The sequence below is a fragment of the Ursus arctos genome, unplaced genomic scaffold, assembly GCF_023065955.2.
Source record: "Ursus arctos isolate Adak ecotype North America unplaced genomic scaffold, UrsArc2.0 scaffold_29, whole genome shotgun sequence".
Lineage (NCBI taxonomy): Eukaryota > Metazoa > Chordata > Mammalia > Carnivora > Ursidae > Ursus > Ursus arctos.
Window position 1 is genome coordinate 13,828,476 of NW_026622974.1, and position 20,382 is coordinate 13,848,857.

Genomic DNA, 20,382 nt, shown 5'->3' on the forward strand with positions numbered 1-20,382 from the left:
TAAGCGGTAATTTCTTTGACATTGACCTTTAGCATTATTTTTCTAGATATGTCTCCTGAGGCAAGGGAAACAAAAGCAAAGATAAACTATTGGGACTACACCAAAATAAAAAGCTTTTGCACAGTGAAGAAAACCATCAACAAAACAAAAGGCAACCTACTGAATGGGAGAAGCTACTCACTGTTCAATAAGGGATTAATATCCAAAATATATAAAGAACATGTACAACTCAATAATAAAAAAGCAAACAATCTGATTAAAAAACAGGCAGAGAACTGAATAGACATTTTACTATAGAATACATCCAAATGGTCATCAGGTACAGGAAAAGGGGTTCAACATCACTAACCATCAGGGAAATACAAATCAAAACCACAATGAGATATCATTTGCACCTCTCAGAATTCAATTTTATGGATGGAATTTTAACTGGAGAGACATGACATTCTTTAGCTTTATTTTAGTTAATTATTAGTAGTGGTATTTGAATTGTCTGAATGGCACTGCTCAGTAGAAAGGGCACACTTCTGTTGGTTGATATCTTTTTCTCTAATATTCATAAAGTAGTTCTTGGCCTTCGATGAAAACTTAGTGTCCATATTGATTTAATTTACATTGTAAGAACCGTTAACTATAAAATAAAGGTGATCTAAGATAAGATTGATCTGTACGATCTTCTAAAATCCTTTGTAAATCAAGGTGGAAAACAAATGAGGCATCTGTGTTTATTTAAATGACTACAGGATGCATTTTGATCAATTGAGATGATGTATGTTGATAGTTCATTTGAACTGTAAAACATTACACAAATGTAAAGCACTGCCACAACCTGAGGAAAGACTGCTTGTAAGCCTCCTCTATGCTTCAGCCCTCAAGTTTTCAGTTTTATTGGAGAAAGAGGCTATGAAGCAGAGGCTGGGAACAGGATGGATTCAGTGGCAGGTGCTTGTTTTGCTTGGGCTCCCCTGGTGTACTCTCATTCATGTTGAAATACTTTCACAGTCTCATTTCTACTAATCCACCATATAGTTTTCCCAAATAGAGTACTCACATGGTAGGCCTTCTTTCAAGCTGGTAACTGAGAAAAGGGTATTGGCAATGACTAATACCTAATGTGTAGTTTTTTGCAGTACAGAAAGCTCTTTCCACTACATTAATTCAGTCTTCTCAAGAACTTCTTGAAGGTGGCAGTTTTCACGTCTTTTGTAGAAATAAAGAAATGGATATCGGAGTTAATATGATTCACTTATGATCTAATCCCTAATAGTGGCAGATGCAAATATTTGATGCAAAATTATGAGTTCTTTATGCCACCCCGCATGACAGGGGGATTAGTGTCTGGCCCATTTCCACCAAGGCAAAATGTTGTTCAATATTTGACTCATCATTAGCACATTTATTAGGAGACTGAGAAAAACAGAAAAGCACATGAAATTCAAGCTGCTCATTTGTAACTTCTCTGAATGGAGGAGTAGATTAAAATCTATGTAATATGAAATTTTGGATTTTCCACATATTATTACAATCTGTGAAGCTGAATAAATAAACAATTATAATTAATAAAAAGCAATGAATAGCGTTTTTCTTTCAGTAATGACTGAGTGGTTACTATCAGACTAACTTTCCCATAGATAACAATTATAATGCTAGACAAAATATTAAAAAAAAACAAACACAAAACCATCTGAAGGTACTAGAGAGTGACCAAAGGCAAGCAGGAACTGAAGGGGACTGTACACTTGGAAGAAGGAAATACCATGGTGTGAGTTTTCTGTTTTTATGGCTTTGGCAAGCATAGACACTACATTACATAAAACCACTAAAATTTAAAGACTAAATTAAAACAGGCAATGTTCATAGCAAATCTGACTGACTTGTGATAGATCAGAGTTGGAGTGACCACGGCAGCTGGGAAGTGAAAGAGGGAAACCTCGGAAGGGACTGAGTGAGAATAGAAGCTCCAAATTCTGCATATAAACTCCACCTATGACCCCTTAACTATGCATGTGTAGCTCTGTTTGAAGCAGCACCATTAACAAGAAAATAACTGAATACAAAATTTCAGCTGCCATGCACCACAGAGATAATAAGATGCTATAGGCCAAATATGTGTCCTGCTTCAAATTTATATTGTTGAAATGTAGTCCCCGATGTGGAAGTAGGGCCTCTGGAAGGTGATTAGATCATATGAGTGAAGCCATCATGAAAGGGATTAATGTCCTTATAAAGGGAGCCCAGAAGCTCCTTCATCCTTTTCTAATGTGTGGAGACATACTGAAAAGAAAAACATCTATAAACCAGGAAGCAGGTCTTCATGTGACACCAAATCTAGTGGTGCATTGATTGTGGACTTCCAGCCTCCAGAAGTGTAAGAAATACATTTCTGATGCTTATAAGTTACCCAGTATATGGTATTTTTGTTATAGCAGCCTGAAGAGACTAAGACATAAGAGTTTGAAGTTTGATTTCATCTAAGCTGTTCTTAAGGAAGGAATTAGGGTGAAATAAAGATATTTCATAATAACACTAAGAGAATCTTCTGCCAACAGACTTTCACTGAAAGGTGAGAGAAATGAGGTCAGGTAGGAATAAAGAACATTGGAAATAGTAAACATATGAGTGAATGTAAGAGTCTATTTTTTTCTTATTTCTTTAAAATACATATGGTTATTTAAAAAATTATAAAATTCTATTGTAGATAGAGCTTATAACATAGGTAAATGTAATACACATAAAAGCTAAAACATAAAGGAGCAGAGAGGTGGCAAATGGACCTAGATAATTGCAAGAGTCTTATGTTTTACATCTTTTGGTATATACATGGTAAACTGTGAAAATTTAAGGATGTATATTGTAATCCCTCGAGCAGCACTACAACTATAAAGTCTATAGACAAAATACAATCATTTATTTATTCAAAAGATGGTGGAAAAGGAAGAACAGAGGATGAAAAATCAGATGGTACAGACAGAAAGCAAATAAAACATAGTAGACTTAAATCCAACCATAGCAGTACAGTTGACCCTCGAACAACATGGGTTTGAACTGTGTGAGTCCACTTATATGTAGATTTTTTACAGCATTGTACTATAAATGTATTTCCTGTTCCATATGATTTCCTTAAAAACATGTTTTTTTCTCTAGCTTACTTTACTGTAAGAATACAGCATATAATACATATACAAACTCCGTGTTAAACGTTTATCCATATGGCTTCTGGTCAACAGTAGGCTATTAGAAGATATTGGGGAGTCATAAGTTACTCAGGAATATTTTACTGTGCAGGGGTCAGTGCCCTTAACCCCTGCATTGTTCAAGTGTCAACTGGTAATTATATTAAATGTAAATGGGCTACACATTCCAAGCAAAAAGCCAGGGATGGGGGGGGATGGTATTTTAATTTGGTAGCAAGAGGAAATCAGAGAAATCTTAGAGTGGCATCTTTACTTCTGATTACATAGATTGTTGAATTCTAAACTGATTTACCCATGAGATTGTATAGGTTCTCATGTTTTTTTGAATGGTTTGGGTGTCCTTCTCTTATAGCAGGGATATATAATCTCTAAAAATGTCCTTAAATTCAAATTTGAAGAAACAGAGGTTAGGGTGTGAATGCTTCCTCTCCCAGAGGGCTTTGGGATTCTATTGCAAATTTCTTCCTAGAGTCCAGCATTGCATATAATAAGATTTAATTTGCTTATCTGACTTGTATATAAATAACTTGGAGGGCCACTCAAGTAACTTTTTAATTTTTAAATTTATTTTAATTTCTTTTAAAGATTTTATTTATACATTTGCAAGAGAGACAGCAAGAGCAAGAGCATAACAAGTGGGAGCTGTAGGCAGAGGGAGAAGCAGGCTCCCTGCTGAGCAAGGAGCCCAATGCAGGACTTGATCCGAGGACCCTGGGATCAGGACCCAAGCAGAAGGCAGACACTTAACTGACTGAGCCACCCAGGCATCCCAAGTAACTTTTTATAGGACAAAGATGAGACTCCCTAGATTAAGGGAAAAAATTGTACTATGATTGCTATAATTCCCTAGATAACTGCTTTTCTTTCAGTAAGACTGAAAGCTCTGTATTATTCCTTTTTATTTCCCCAGAAAATTAAGCTAGTGCCTGGCACAACAGTGGGCATTAAATAAATAACACGACATGATTCCTAGTCCTAGAAGTAATTTATGACTGCCTCTTAAATACATTTACCTGTATATTATTTATTAACTTTTAAAAACTTCTTTTATTAATAATTTTATATAATAAAAGTTCCCATTTTAAATGTATAGTTTGATGACCTAAATAAATGTGTACACACATGCAACAACCAATACAATCAAGATATTTGTATATGGGGAACAACACTAGAAATTATATCAACAAGGAAAGCCTAAAACTCTTCAGGATAAAGAATTGGTTCCCTATTCTTCAATTCACAAGGTGTTTTCATTTTTTTCTCTCTTACCAGACTAATGTTTCAAATTCTAGGCAGCATTGTATATAGGAAACCCTAAAGACTCCACCAAAAAACTATTAGAACTGACAAATGAATTCAGTAAAGTCATGGGATATAAAATCAATGTACAGAAATCTGTTGCATTCCTACACACTAATAATGAAGCAGCAGAAAGTGAAATTAAGAGGGGTGCATGGGTGGCTCAATCAGTTATGCATCCGACTCTCTTTTTTTTTTTTTAAGATTTTATTTATTTATTTATTTATTTGAGAGAGTGAGAGAGAGAGAGCATGAGAGGGGGAGGAGCAGACTTCCCACTGAGTAGGGAGTCTAATGTGGGGCTTGATGCAGGGCTCCATGAGGGGCTCAATCCTTGTACTCCAGGATCATGATCTGAGCCAAATGCAGATGTTTAACTGACTGAGTCACCCAGGCACCCCCACATCTGCCTCTCAGCTCAGGTCTTGATCCCAGGATCGTGAGTTCAAGCCTCACATTGAGCTCCGTGCTGGGCATAGAGCCTACTTAAATAAAAAAAAAAAAAAAAAAAAAAAAAAAAGTGAAAGTAAGAAAACAATACCTACTTACAATTGCTCCCCAAACAATAAAATATCTAGGAATAAACTTAACCAAAAAGGTGAAAAACCTGTACTCTGAAAACTATAAAACACTGATGACAATATAAAGAAGAACCTTCTATGCTCATGGATTGGAAGAACAAATGTTGTTAAAATGTCTATACTACACAAAGCAATCTACAAATTTAATGCAATCCCCATCAAAGTACCAAGAGCATTTTTTACAGAACTAGTGCAAACAATCCTAAAATTTGTATGGAACCACAAAAGACCTTGAAAAGCCAAAGCAGTCTTGAGAAAGATCAAGGCTGGAGGTATCACAATTCCAGATTTCAAGTTATATTACAAAGCAGTAGTAATTATAACAGTATGGGACAGGCACAAAAACAGATACATAGATCAACAGAATAGAATAGCGAGTGCAGAAATAAACCCATAATTATATGATCAATTACTCTTCAACAAAGGAGGAATGAATATACAATGGGAAAAAGTCTCTTCCACAAATGGTACTGGGAAAACTGGTCAGCCAGATAATTAAGGATGAAACTGGATCACTTTCTTTAGCCATACACAAAAATAAATATGGATTAAAGACCTAAATGTGAGACCTGCAACCATAAAAAATCCTTGAAGAGAGCACAGGCAGTAATCTCTCTGACATCAGCCAGAGCAACATCTTTCTATACATGTGAGGCAAGGGAAGTAAAAGCAAAAATAAACTATTGGGCCTTCATCAAAATACAAAGCTTCTGGACAGTGAGGGAAACAATCAACAAAAGTAAAAGGCAACCTATGGAATGAGATATTTGCAAATGACATATCCAATAAAGGGTTGGTATCCAAAATATATAAAGAACTGATATAACTCAATACCCAAAAACACAATCTAATTAACAAATGGGCAGAAGACATGGATAGACATTCTCCAAAGAAGACATACAGATGACCAACAGACACATGAAAAGATGTTCATCACTTACCATCAGAGAAACGCAAATCAAAACTACAAGGAGGTATCACCCCACACCTGTCAGAATGGCTAAAATAAAAAACACAGGAAAAAACAATTGTTGGTAAGAATATGGAGAAAAAGGAAGCTTCTTGCACAGTTAGTGGGAATGCAAACTGGTGCAGCCACTATGAAAAACAGTATGGAGGCTCCTCAAAAAGTTAAAAATATAACTACCCTATGATCCAGGAATTTTGCTACTGGGTATTTGCTCAAAAAATACAAAAGCATTAATTCAAAGGGATATAAGCACTCCTATGTTTATAGCAGCATTATTTACAATAGCCAAACTATGGAAGCAGCCCAAGTGTCCATCAATAGATGAATGGATAAAGAAGATGTGGTGTATATACACATCATGGAATATTATTCAGTCATGAAAAAGAATAAAACCTTGCCATTTGTAACAACATGGATAGAGCTAGACAACACAATGCTATGTGAAATAAGTCAGAGAAAGACAAATACCAGATGATTTTAATCATCTGTGGAATTTAACAAACAAAACAAATGAGCAAAGTAAAAAAAAGAGACAAACCAAGAAACATGGTCTTATCTACTGATGGTTACCAGAGGGGAGGGAGGGATGGGAGAAATAGGGGATGGGGATTAAAGAGTACATATCATGATGAAAAAAATAAAATGAAATGAAAAAAAATTCTCTTAATCAAAAACAAAAACAAACCAAGAGGCAGGCCTAACAATAACATCTTCTGAGAGTCCCAAAGCTGGAGAATTTCAAAGCATATTAGCTGTGCTATAGTCAGTGGATTAAAAAAAAAAGACAAAAAAAAAAAAAAGACAAATTCTAGGTAGATCCTTGGTGACAAAGAAAGTCAAGAATTCTGCCCTTGATTTCGCAGAGTTAACAGAAGTTTGCTGATCATTTAATGTGCGTGTGGCATTGTGGTCGCTGTAGGGATCTATGAGATGAGACACTACCTGTTGTCCAAGAGGTCACAATCTCCTTAGGATTAAGGTGATACAAAAATAATCATAACGCAAGTATAAGTGTCATAGAGACACACCCGGGGAATACTAATTGAGGTTTGAATTTTTTAAGAGACCAGCTATATCTTTAAAACATATTTGGTGTTTATTAAAATAACCAAGTGTGGTAATCTCTGGAAGTCACAGATTAGGATGAAGGAGCCAGGCCTTCTTTATTTTTGTTGTTTTTTTAAAGCAGTTAGAAAACTTGCAAAGACAAGTCTGTGACTTGTTTACCATTCCAGACTCAAATCAGAAACTACAGTTTTCCACTAAAAGTGGCACAAAATAGGTTTCTGGAATGTGAGAACGGTGGAAGAGTGGCTAAGGTTCAAAGTCGAGGTAGCCTTTCTTCTGTGAGAATGTAGAAGTCACACCAGGACAAAGGAAAGAGAGAGTAGAGTGGGTCTGGCAATGGAGTTTAGGGATTGACCGGAATTAGAAAGTTAAGGTGATAATTCTGGGCTCAAAACCAAAGTGGTACTCAGATCCATCCTCACTGATGGGGGAGAAAGGAGCCCTCCTCCCAGAGCTGAAATGATGAAGTGTCCTCCTCCTCGCTAACCCCGTGGGAAACTGTCCTGCACACAGTTGGAACTGGGAGTCTGTGTAGACACGTATGCCTTGTATAAACTAGTTTCAGACCAAAAATTCCCTTGGTCACTAACCATGCTCAGCTTTCAGTCTTCTACAGAAAAGTGGATTGGGTGGCTCCAGATTTCAGCTTTGGCAGTTTGGGGTGCCAGAGCCCATGGTGTCTTGGCAGAGGCCACAGGTGTAATCTTGAAGGGAAAGGTGTGAGAACTAGGGGGCAGCTGGGAGAGAGTGACAGTAGGACCACCGAAAAGACAATCCATCAATGTGACTGACTTTGATCTGGTCCGCAGCCCTTTGTAAAGGAGCCAGTTGGTTTTCTGGAGAGAGGGAGAAGAGAAGTCCTGGGTTCTGGTCCTAGTTTGTAGGAACCAACCAGGGGTAAAGGAATGAACCGTCGTTTATTACCCAGTAGCGAACCTCCTGATTCCTCCCCAGCTAATCCTTCTTGGGCTACAATCTCCCTTTGCAAGATACTGCGTGTTGGTGCAGAAACGCAGGAACTGGAGGGAGGATGCTGCCCTGGCAGCCCCCAGCCAGTCTGCCCCACCTCCCCCACTCCTCTCTTCTCACTAGCCCAAAATAGTCGCCAGGGGCCAACATCTGGTCGGGCTAGAACGAGCTCGGAAACTCACCTTTGCTACCTCGTTTTTTGCGTTTGGACTCCTGATGCGGTGCATCCACGCCAGTGATAATCTTACAGACTCTGACTCCTATGCTTTTGATGGTATGGGGAGAGGGACTTCCTATTACTCTGTGTATAAACAATGATTCCTGAAGATGTGCGCCCAGGTTACACAGCCTGCAGGCGGTGCCCGCGGACCAGAGGGCACGGTCGGGGCCCCGGCGTGGCGCGCGGCTGAGGGCAGCCCGCTCACTTCTGGGGTTGCTGGCGGGCAGGGCACCTCAAAATCACACCGAATCTCGTAGCTCTGGGCGCCCACGGCGCGCAAGGTACGCTTCGGGGGCGGTCCTGCCTGACCCCGGAAGAGAAAGTTGTTTTGGGGAAGGGGAGCGAGGAGACGAGAGCGAGTTAAATAACTAAAAATCAAAGTTGTTCTGCTCCCCTCAGGCCGCCTCTCTTCTGCTTCAATTTACCCCAAACTCCATTGCAGTCAGGCTTCGTCGGAGGGCCGGACGCTCCCCGAGTCCCAGCCTGAGTAGGGGGACAGGCTGCGCCCGGCCCGCAGGTTTCGACCCCTCTCTGTCTCCAGGTCTCCAGGAAAACCCGGAGCGGAGCATCCCCCGGGCCGGGAAACGCCCTCGCGCGCGCCCAGTGGCGCGCATGCTCAGTCGCGCGGCGGCCGCGAGTAGGAAGCTCCGCGCGGCAGTAGCGGCCCCGGCAGCGCGACTGGAGGGTGGGAGGAGACGCACCGGCTGGCGGGCGGGGGCGCTGGGACGCGGCTGGGGCTCCCGCCCGAGGTTCCTGGGAGTGTTTGGGACCGCGAACCCCGGCGCGAGGAGCTAGCGAGCACGGAAGCCAACGAGTGCGGAGTGGGCAGCGGGCGGAGCGGAGCCGCCGGGCGGAGCGGGCTCAGAGCCCGGGTCTCCGCGGCTCGGCTCGGGACCCGGCGGCGGGGGCGGCGATGTTCCACTGCATCCCCCTGTGGCGGTGCAACCGTCATGTGGAGACCATCGACAAGCGCCACTGCTCGCTGGTCTACGTCCCCGAGGAGATCTACCGCTACGCCCGTAGCCTGGAGGAGCTGCTGCTGGACGCCAACCAGCTCCGCGAGCTGCCCGAGGTGAGTGTCCGGCCTCACCTGCGCGCCGTCTTCGGGAGAACACAGACGAGCCTGGCCAGCCCTCTTTCCCTCCTCTCTCCCGCCGACTCCTCTCTTCCCCAGTCTACCCCCTTCCACCTCCGGATCCGGTCCGCAGGTCCCACAGAACCACCACTACCTGTGTTCACCTGCTCTTCCTCCCTTACCGCACCCCCCCCCCCCGCCCCGTCCGCGTTAAAAGTTCCTTGTCATTTTGTACAAAGCGAGCGACTTGCTGTTTTCCAGGTAGTCACTAGAGCTTGTGCGACTAGGGAAACGTTCTGGTTCTAAGTAGTTTAGATAACACGTCTAAGTACTAACAGCTGGTGCTTGTACCCAGGCAGGTGAGGAGCCAGGTGGCTCGGGCTGTTCCCGGGTGAAAGGACAGAGCGTGGCATCCGCTCCCTGGACAGTTTCCCTGCGCTGCATTCCCCTATCACTGGCCAGGGCGCGCTTCCCGGTTGGCTCCGGCCGGTCCGGAGGAGGTGGGCAGCGCTCAGGAGAGCCGCACTATCTCGGCATCTTCCGAGGAATGTGCCCTGGGCCTTATCGCTGGTGGGCAGTGCTTGCAAGTGCTGTAGTTTGGCTGGCGGGTCCTAGGCTCCGGGACCGGTCGGGAATTGGTAGTGGGTAGGAGATCGGACAGGAGGAGAACTATGCCATGGGAGCTGTGGGCAGGTGCCCGCTGCTGGGGCACTGCGTGCGTGGACCTGTTGCGTGGAGGGAGCCGCTGTGAACGTCAGCAGAGGCTGTGCCTGACGGGCCAGTCTTGCAGCCGCCTCTCCCGGAGCGGGTACATTCAGCCTGCTGACTTCTGCCCTTGCAGTGGTGCCTTACCTCTTCAGAGTTGTTTACGTAAATTAATATCTGCTGAGGCTGAACTTGTTAAGCGACAGATGCTGATTGAGCTTTAATGGAGGGTCTGCGACTGCGAACTTTTAACCTTGGAGCTTGCGCCGGGAACTTAGCTTGAGTAACCCTCGAAGAGGAAGGTATCACAAATCCAAGGGTGTGCAGGAAGTCGGTGTGCAGTAATCCAAAGGTGTGCAGGAAGTAGGGAGACTAGACTGCTGGGAGTTGCGGGGAGGACCCGAGGCCTGGAGTTGCAACTCAGATATCTTTCTTGTCCTTTAGTTAACAGAAGGCCGAGACACTGTCACACAAACACTAGTCAGATGTTCTGGCTTGTTAAAATGACCTGATAGTTCTTTAGCCTTGATCGTGTGTTTTAAAAAGCAGAATAGTGTGTTTTTCTTCATATTTCAAGTGTTATTCTTCTTGGATTAACTTTCCTTGGTTCATGTGGGATTGGATGGTTTGCTGTATGTAATCATGGAGATTATCCTCACTAGGATCTTTGCAAAGCCCCCCAGGCTTTATTTAGCTTAGAAGCAGAAAAGCCATCCAGTTCCCTCAGGCATTTATTATTTTGCAGGCATTTCCAAACACATGGCTTTGTCTGGCCTTTAACTTCCTTAAATGTGACTTGAAAGTCATAAGCTCACTTGCTGCCTTAAGTTGTTTAAGTAAGTTTTAGGCATCGCTATCGCCAGAAATACAGACTATGTTATTTAATACTTTTCAAATGTGTCAGAATGAAGTTATTAAAGATTGAAAAGTTATTTTAACTAGAAATGTTTCAGTGTTCCTTGTGGTATTTTTGTTTGTTTGTTTATTTTAGTAGAACTGGAACATTTCCTTTGACTGGATTGGCTTTTCACTCCCTTCTGCAAAGTTTGTGGGTTTTCCTGTAATGTTGGAGAATTCAGCTTCGTAAGGGGAAATTATGGGTTTTGGAAGTGTTAGGTATTCTTACTGATCCTAACTGGAAACTTCTCAGAAGCTCAAAATAGTCTGATAGCACTCTGTAGATATAGTAAATAAACAAGCTTTTCAGAGACTAAAGGTGGTCTTCCTTATGGGTAATTATTGCTCTTACAGCTCTGAAATTAGTTTTATGGTTTCTAGGTCGTTGGAAACCTGTTTCTTCATTACTTATTGTGTCTGGGTGCCTCAATATGTATGAGCCAGACCTGAACTACCACCTTGAAAGCACAGATATTTCATTCAAAGGTATAGAATGTTGTTTCACCTCAGAGATCTGTATTACTCATTAGCAGTGTTCACTGCTGTCCCTGCCCCCTCCTCCAACCTCTGTCCCTCTACCTGTCCCATCACCAGGGGGCCTCTTTTGCTGACAGACCTCCAAGGTCCTTGTGGTGGTGGTCATGCTGGCGATCTGTTCTTGTCTATGTAATTTGTTTGGAAGCACAGACAAGGGGGAAGACTGCACCCCCTACCCCAAAAGCAAAGATACACACGCTGTCCTGGCTTCAGGATGATGAAAAGCATCTCCTCTCCACTGAAAGGTTTGTAACCTCTAATTTGCTCCAACTTCCTCATTTTGCATATTGAAACTTGGAATTGAAGTGAGTTTTTCAAGGCTGTCCAGCTGGTTAGATGCGGAGTCCCTGGTCGCGCCCCTGTTCAGCAGCTTTGGACACCTAGTGGGAATCTGGCCTGTTCAGCCTCTCACATCCATTAAAACCTCAGTTATTTAGCCCCTCCTGTTTTACTCACATCATCAAGCTTGGCCTCTGTCAAAGGGCCAAGATGCTCTGTCAAAGAGCATCCTTCATCCTTTGTCATTGTGGGAATACAGAGATTAAAGAAGTTATGATTCTTAGGAGCTATTCACAGCTTTGTGGGGAGACAAATGACATTAATACAGATGTGGTGAGTGTGGGGTAGAGGGGGCATCGCAGTTAACTTGATGGTTACTTTTGCTGAATGTGCATCCCCCTCCTCAACAGACCTAACCTTTTGCTGAACGTGCATCCCCCTCCTCAACAGACCACCCACCTTGTGATAGCCTCTCAGTGCTGCTGTTCCGCAGGGAGGGCTTGCATCCTTCATTGTTAGCCTGACCCCAGATAGATGATAGTCTCACCATCCCATTCCCATCCACCCTCTCCTTCCCACTTCCTCCCGGCTAGATCTCTGTGGCATGTGTATTGAGACCATCTGACTCTAACCTCCTTGAGATGCTGGCGTGTTTTGGCTCATCCTTGTGAGTGAGCACAAAGCCTGCACCCAATGAGTCCTGCTCAGTAAACAGCTTTTATCTGTTCAATGAATTTAGCCAAGTCTGATACAAATCTTCTTCCTCGGCTTCTTTCTCTTACCTTAAGCTTATCACTGCTCTGACATCTATCCTTCTCTAAGATAGAGAATATTCAAGTTGGGAGTGATTTTTTTCAGGACTGTCTAGCTGGTTAGATTTATAGTCTCTGGTTGCTTCAAGTTGGAAACCACTTCAGAAGTTAAAGGTCATTGATATGGTGGAGCTGTTTTGTCTTCTTCAAGATCCTCCACCCCACTCTGTACCTCCTCAGTGGTTCTGACACCATCAGTTTTCCCCTCAGGCATCCAAGGTGCATGGATTGTCGAATACCTTCACATCTGTGTGTTTTACTGTGATCTCTCTGGCTGCAATACACAGCCTAGTCTAATGGTCAGCAAATATTTTGAATGAATGCTGTTGAGCCCAGACAGCTTATAAAACTGAGCTTCATCTTGTCACCTACTCTTAATGAGGATTCAGTTGACCTTTTGATGATTGCCAGATGATCTTATCTCAAATATATACTCCCACCCATCATTCTTTCTCATATCCTGCTTAATTTTTTCACAGCCCTTAGAGCACTATTACTGCCTAATTCTAGACTGTATACTTGCTTCCTTGTTCTTTGTCTCCCCAACTAGAACATCAGCTCCATGAGGACAGCGATGTTTTTGTTCATGGCTGAACCTAGGACAGTATCTGGTATACAGTAGGCACTCACATGCTTGTTGAATGAATGAGTCTTCCCATGTGATGTCATGGGTAGGCTGCCCTGGTTTTTCAGCCATTGTGATTCCCCTTCCTACAGTCTCACATCTCCTGTACACCGATCTATTGAAACTAGTCATGGCAAAAAGTTATTCTGAATTCAGTAGTCTTGTCTTACCAGTCTTTTCTCCATCTCTTCTCTGCTGGGAACCTTTGACTGTCTTCTCTTTTTGAAATAATTTTTATGCACTGTAAACATAATTTCTCACTATGACTTCAACATCTCCAACTGTGATCTGTTAAGAGCATATCCATTCCCACTTGGAATAGGTCCCTTTTGTCTTAAGTTTACCATGTTTCAGTGTAGGTCTGTCTCCTGCAGTTCGATTTCTGATGGGTGGGACAGCTGTTCTTCCTAGCCTACAAGTCCATGGACCAAGGCTCTTTGGGCTGGTCTTGAAGGAGCAGAGACCAAGGGTGCTGGAATCAGATAGCTCAAATGCTGCTCCATCACTTGGATGCTTTCTTCAAGACTTGTTCCCTCACTTATTATTTTAGTGCCTATTTTTTAGGGTCATTCTGAGGACTAAAGAGTTAATGCATGCAGAGCGCTTATAGTCAGGTATGTCTAAGATCTTTGTAGATACTGTAGCAAGAGACTTTTAAAAAAGTAAAACAATGTTTCTTTATCTGAGATTGGAAAACATTTTCCTGGGGGTTCGTAAATTATTTTTTTAAATCAGAATTAAAACTTTAATGTTCTTTTCAGTAATAATTTAAAAAATCATAGATTCCATATATCTAGATGAAGTCACAAATGAGTAGTGCCATAAGGTTTTACTAATGCCATAATCTGTGTTTGAGCACTCCCTTAATTGTCTCTAGCTAAGAGGGAAAGAACAGATGTGGGCTTATTGCAGAAATCATGTGTTTGGGTCAGATGATCGCTGGAACTTACATGAACAAAGGTTTCATGGCCATTTGTTAGAGAAGCGTGATGGGTAGCTGACGGGGTCACAGAGCCCATGGTGGCGTAGGCAGGCGGAACTGCGAGGAACCTGCTCCGAGGTAGTGCTGTACCATTGTGCGCAGCCATGCGATCACTGTAAAATTGCATCATTGTCACCTGTCATGTTAGATTAATGTTCAGTTCTTTCATACTGGTTTTTGTCAGATTTTTACCTTGGTTCACCTCATGGTTTTATAAGAGCTAAAGCACAGGGAGGACATATCTAGTTTTATGTTTAGACATCCTTAAATATCAGTATAACAGAAATAACTTAAGTCAAAGCTTAAGAAGGGAGCCCAAGAGAGGACTTTCCCCTAAAAGTGATGATCCACGCACTTGTCAAGGTAAGGAAACCGTTCTCATTTCTCAGATATCCTGTTACACAGTTTAGCACTTAGTTGTTTGTGATGCTCTCTCTCTCTTTTTAAATAAAAGATTTTATTTATTTATTTGACAGAGAGAGCATGCACGCAGGAGAGCACAAAGCGGGGGGGGGGCAGGGAGGGCAGAGGGAGAGGGAGAAGCAGGCTCCCCACGGAGCAGGGAGCCCTATTGGGGTTGGGGTTGGGGAGAGGCTGTATTCCAGGACCCTGAGATCATGACCTGAGCTGAAGGCAGACGGACACTTAACTGACTGAACCTCCCAGGCGCCCAATTGTTTGTGATTCTCTTATGTGTTCGTCCAGCCCCCCTTCTCCTACTTCTCTCCTGCCCTCAATTCCCCCCCTCCTTTTGTAGGTAAGGAAACTGAGACCTAGAGAAGTGGTAATTTGCCTTGGTTGGTGGAGGGTAGACTCTCTCTGATTAAGAAACACTGAGTGAGGGGCGCCTGGGTGGCTCAGTCGTTGGGCGTCTGCCTTCGGCTCAGGGCGTGATCCCGGGGTCCTGGGATCGAGCCCCACATCAGGCTCCTCCGCTGGAGGCCTGCTTTTTCCTCTCCCGCTCCCTCTGCTTGTGTTCCCTCTCTCGCTGGCTGTCTCTATCTCTGTCAAATGAATAAATGAAATCTTTAAAAAAAAAAAAAAAAAAAAAAAGAAACACTGAGTGAGTACCTGGTAGCTATTAAGTAGAATATTAGCCACCACTTACTGAGATTTTACTGAGCTCCAGGATTGTGTGAGGTACTCTACATAAATTATTTCTCTTAACTTGAATAACAGCACACTTTAGCCATTATAATTTCAGTTTTGCAAATGCAGGAATTGAGACTTATTTAAGAATCTTGTTTAGGGAAGGTAGTCAAGGTCAGTTCTGGATCTGGCATTCGGCTCCAGCTCTATGTGTGCATTTACCACCTGGGAACCCACCTGGGAGCAAGGAGGCCTGGCAGCCTGTCGATGCTTAGGAGGGAGCCTGTGCGGAAAGCTCTTGGCAGCCTTAAGGAGTCTCACACTCTCTGAGGAGCTGAGGGAAGGCTTTAGAGGTGGTGACATTTCACGCTAGACTGGAAGGAAGGAAAAACCATGTCAGCTGTTGAGAAACCAGTCCTTTCCAGGTGGCTAGAATGCGTGGCACCTGAGTGGTAGGGAGTGACTGGAGAGGGGGTCGGATCACGAAAAGCTCTTGACCGTTATGCTAAGAAGGTGCACTGTGTCCGTAGGTAGAGGAGGCCCATGGGCGGTGTGTAAGCAGAGATGCAGTACGGTTAGATCTTCGTTTTAGAAAGATAATTCCAGGGCAGAGTATAGAGTCAGGGAGACTAGTCAGGAGCCTAGTGTGGTAGTCTAGGCCAGAGAAAACGATACAGCACTTGTGGGGGACGACAGGGGAGACGGCTTTGTCCATGATGTTCACACTGGGCATTTCCTGCCCTTGGGTCCAGTGCTCTCTCTGCTGGGCCACCTTCTAGTAGTACACTGGGTGAGGTACTTCGTTAATACTTGTGAAACACTAAGTAAGAAGCATTTACCTCCACATTTTCCTCGATTGTGGCATGTGTCTGCATTCAGCTTGCGAATTGCTTGCTAAGACATGGCAAGCATTATATGTGGGCATTGGCTCGGGGGAAAGAAGAACAGCCAGATGTGCTCTGGATGGCAAGAGATTGTTATTTTTGGGTTTCAGATAAATGTGGTCATCAAGTTTATAAAAATGAACCCACAGTAACACTGGCAAGCCTGGGGGTTCTATTTTTCTGAGTAATATGAAGGCGTACTCTGTGTGTACTGTACCATGAATGTTAGTTTCATCATCATCTGCTGATGCTTTGAAAGACTAATACTTGGAGAATTTTTATTATTCTAGAGTTACTTGGAAGTTACTTTTTTTTTTTTAATAGCTCAAATCTTTGAGGGGAAGTAAAACTTATTTATTTAATAAAACTTTTCCAGAATTGACAAAGTTGAGGCACACTGATAAAATAGCAAAATAAGCTTGTTTCCAGAGTTCCTCCTCCCCTCTTCCAGTGAAAAGGGGGGAACCTCGAACCTTCCTCACAGCTTCCTGCTGCATTATCCTCTCTGCCAGAATTTGTAATTTCTGTACCGTAATAAGTAGGTACTTGGGATTTCCTTAAAAAGGACTCTATACCACCGACTTGACATTCTGGGGGTAAAGCATCGTTGATATTTATACAAGAGGGTCAGAAATAGTAAGGTAAACATTTTTTAGCAATGATGACAAAAATCTCAACCATGATCTTGCTGTGCTATGGAACAAACAGGCATTGGATTCTTTTAGATGGGGATCTAATGACTGCTACAGGCTTTTCTCTTTGTTCACAGAAGTCTAGGGAAAGTTTGCCTATTTTAGGATTCTACCCAGAACATAGGGCTAGAAATGTTTGTCCTCTGCTTCATCTGATAGTTATGAGGGATGATGAGATCATGGGCCAGATCTTAGTAAATGCATAGGAGAAACTTCTGAATGTCCATTTTCTTTCTCTTAGGTATTATTTAGTGGACAGGAATGGTAATTTACTATTGCATGTGGTGTTTTGGAAGATCTAATGGTGTGTATGTGTGTCTAGTGTAAAATACTTTGAACTCCTAGAAGTACGATGAAAGGTTTAAAAAAAAAAGAGAAAAATATTTTTTGCTCATTATTATTTTGAAGAGTTTCCTTATCTAGGCTGTAACTCCAGAGTCCAGAGAATTTGACTCAGTTGGAAGAAATTTGGTATTTCAGTTTCCAAGAACCACAAGGAGTGGATTTGTCATGTGGTGGGTGGAAGGAGGTGTTTCACCTAATTACAGCATGTTCCAGACTGATTCTTGGGTAGTGTGGCCAGATGGAGACAACTCTGTCTCCCCTGGCCACTCTAGTCACCTTCCTTTCCACAGTCTATACCCGCTTCTTGGGCAGTCATCGGGAGGGGCTGTCAGCTGACTTGTGGTAGAAACTAGGAGGTCGAGTCAGATGAGCACGTGCAAAGGCCAAGAAGTGGCATCTGAACCTCTGAGTATGGGACGTGGGCTCCAACTGCTTCACTTGATTCGGAAGATGCTGAGACCTCTGAGCTCATGCAATTAGCACAACTGGCCTGACTTTGGACCATGATGTGGCTTTGTTTTTATCTCATTAAAGGAGTAATATGGGTTGGGTGCTTAAAAGAATTCAAAGAATAAAAGTGACGTTTTCCTTGCTTTCCTTGAAGTGATGCCAGCCATTAACAATTCTAGAATATGTTCTTACAGATTTTTTTCTCTTACTATATAAATTGCTTTGCTGCCTGCTTTTTTTACTTAACACTGTCTTGGACATCTTCCGTATCAGTCCGTATAGATGTATTTCAGCATTGATTCTGGTGCTATAGTATTTCACTGTATTGGATATACGACTGTTGATTGGTTTAACCTTTCTCCTATTGCTGGGCATTTAAATTGTTCCTAATTTTTTGCAGTGATGAGCCACGCTGGATTAAATGTTCTCGTACATATTACTTTGTACTTCTGTGGAAATGTTTCTTTAATAATTCTTGGTTGAAAAGGTAAATACTACAGATTTTATTAGATGTTGCTAGATTACCAAGATTTTTTTTTTTTTAAGATTTTATTTATTTGAGAGAGAGAGTGTGAGAGAGAGCACGGCAGTGGGGGTAAGGGGCAGAGGGAGAAGCAGACTCCCCACTGAGCAGGGAGCCTGACACTGGGCTCGATCCCAGGACCCCGGTTTCATGACCTGAGCTGAAGCCAATACTTAACTGACTGAGCCACATGGGTGCCCCCTCAAAAGAGCTATTTTTAATAAGAGTGGAATGAAGTCCTTACTAGAGATGATAGAAACCTACCCACTTTACATAGCTAAAGATGTGAAAATTTAGAGAGGTAAAGTGATATGTCAAAGCAGAATGAAAATATGGACTGTAGTCTCTAACTCTAGACTCCCAAGTCCTGTGGATTTTCTAGGGGCCTAGAGACTGGTTCTGTCATCTGTGCTCCCTTTATTTTTGACTGTGACTCTTTTCCTATAGGCTGGAAGAGCTCTCAGATGGGGTTTAATCAGTCAGATATTTTTTCCAGGGCTTTGGAAGACTGACATCTAAGTCTTGCCTTCAAGTAGTCAACACTCCTCAGCTGGGAAGAAAAGTTTGGGGTCATGGAATTCCTAATGGGGCTCAGCATCACATGGGTCAGTAAATCAAGAGCTGCTGTCGACCCTGTGGGAGGCTCACTGGGAGATCAGGAAAGCAGGACTCTGATTTTCCCTGAAGGTAGGTTCAGATGGGCTGGGAAGGGTGGGCAGGTATTGCAGACAGGGAGCTTTTGTGAGGCAACACATGTTGTGCCACGGAGCAGAGACCCTCACTCTGGGTTGCCTTGGTTCTGTTTGTGGAGCAGGGGCCAAGATGATATGAAGCATGTTGGGGGACAGGAAGCATGGGTGCTAACTTGGTGTGCTGACTGTGTGGATCAGCCTCCCCCAGAGACTCAAACTCCTTCGTGCTTTTCTTGTTCAAGTCCTTTCTCAGTACTTGTGAGTGAGTGATTATTCTAAAACAAAAATGTGATGAATGACTTTCTGCTGCAGTGGCGTCTCACACCTTCAGGATACAACCCGGCAGTGTTTTTGTTCTCTGCCTACCCCTTCCACCTTATCTCCCATCTCTTTCCAACTTGAACTTTCCAGCTTGTGTTTCAGCAAGAGTTAGCTGCTCTTGGTTACCAGCATATCATTTCATGCATCCGAGTCCTCATTTTTTATTACTCTGTGTACCGTGAGTTACTCTTTCTCTACTTCTTTGCCTGGCTCATTGCTCTTCATCCCATGGGATACAGTTAGGGAGATAACATTCCTCCAGGAAACCTTCCCTTACCTCCTCTCTGGTCTCTGGGGACACCTGTGTCATTATTCATACCTCTTTGCAATTATTGCTGCCTCTCATCAAAGTGAATTTCTTAAAGCTACACACTTTTTCTTCTTTGCATTCCTGCTGCCTAACTGGGTGGTTGGCACAGAGTAGGCATCTAATACATTTTTGAGCAGCATTCTTGGGGAAATTTCAGCCCTGTTGGGGAGTGGATTTAGAAGTGGGTTTGGTCTAGACCTGTAGGTGAGAGAGTGATGATTATTCCAAGAAGAGCTGGGCTTTCTGCAGTCTTTGCCTGGGTGGGTAGCGTCCTGATGGTGTGAGATCAGCACTGGCCTGGTAGTCAGCGCTGATTTTTGTCCCTGGGCTGAACAACACTAGCATTGTGACCTTGGGCAAATCACATAGTCCTTTGAGCCTCTGTTTCTTTATCTGAGTGATGAAGGGATGTTGTTACTGATGTTCAGGGTCCCTTTGAGTTCTGATCTCCTTGAATGCTAATTTTATGAAATTTTATGACTTGATGCCACAGTGCTAACCTTAGGAGAGTGATCCCACAGTTGTGCACGTGCTCCACGAGGTTGCTTAGTGGGGTTTAGTAGAACCACAAGTCTAGGCTTAATAATTATAATCAAGGATTTGATGATAAGGAGAAGCTGTTCCAAATACCCGCCTGTGGTCAGCTGTTGATTCCCAGAACCAATTAAGGGAAAAAGATCAGCAGATTTTCTCTGGTTAAAACACAGCCCCCCATAGCCACACCCCCTCCAACATTACCCCTCCCCTGACATAACCACACCCTCCCCATATTCACATCTACCCCACAGACCCACACCCTCTCCATAAACCCACACCCTCCCACATACCCACACCCCCCCCACAGACGCAACCCCCCACAGACC

At 43.1% G+C, this 20,382-nt stretch overlaps 1 protein-coding gene across 1 annotated transcript in view; it reads left to right on the top strand.

Moving 5' to 3' along the window:
• The first annotated feature begins 8,940 nt into the window (after window positions 1–8,940).
• The window catches only part of LRRC1 (leucine rich repeat containing 1), a 123,528-nt gene continuing 112,086 nt past the window's right edge, over window positions 8,941–20,382 (top strand). Inside the window, exon 1 of the mRNA XM_026507218.4 lies at window positions 8,941–9,373. Within this exon, the coding sequence (XP_026363003.2) occupies window positions 9,215–9,373 (159 nt within the window). The 5' untranslated portion in view covers window positions 8,941–9,214. The remainder of the gene's footprint in view (window positions 9,374–20,382) is intronic.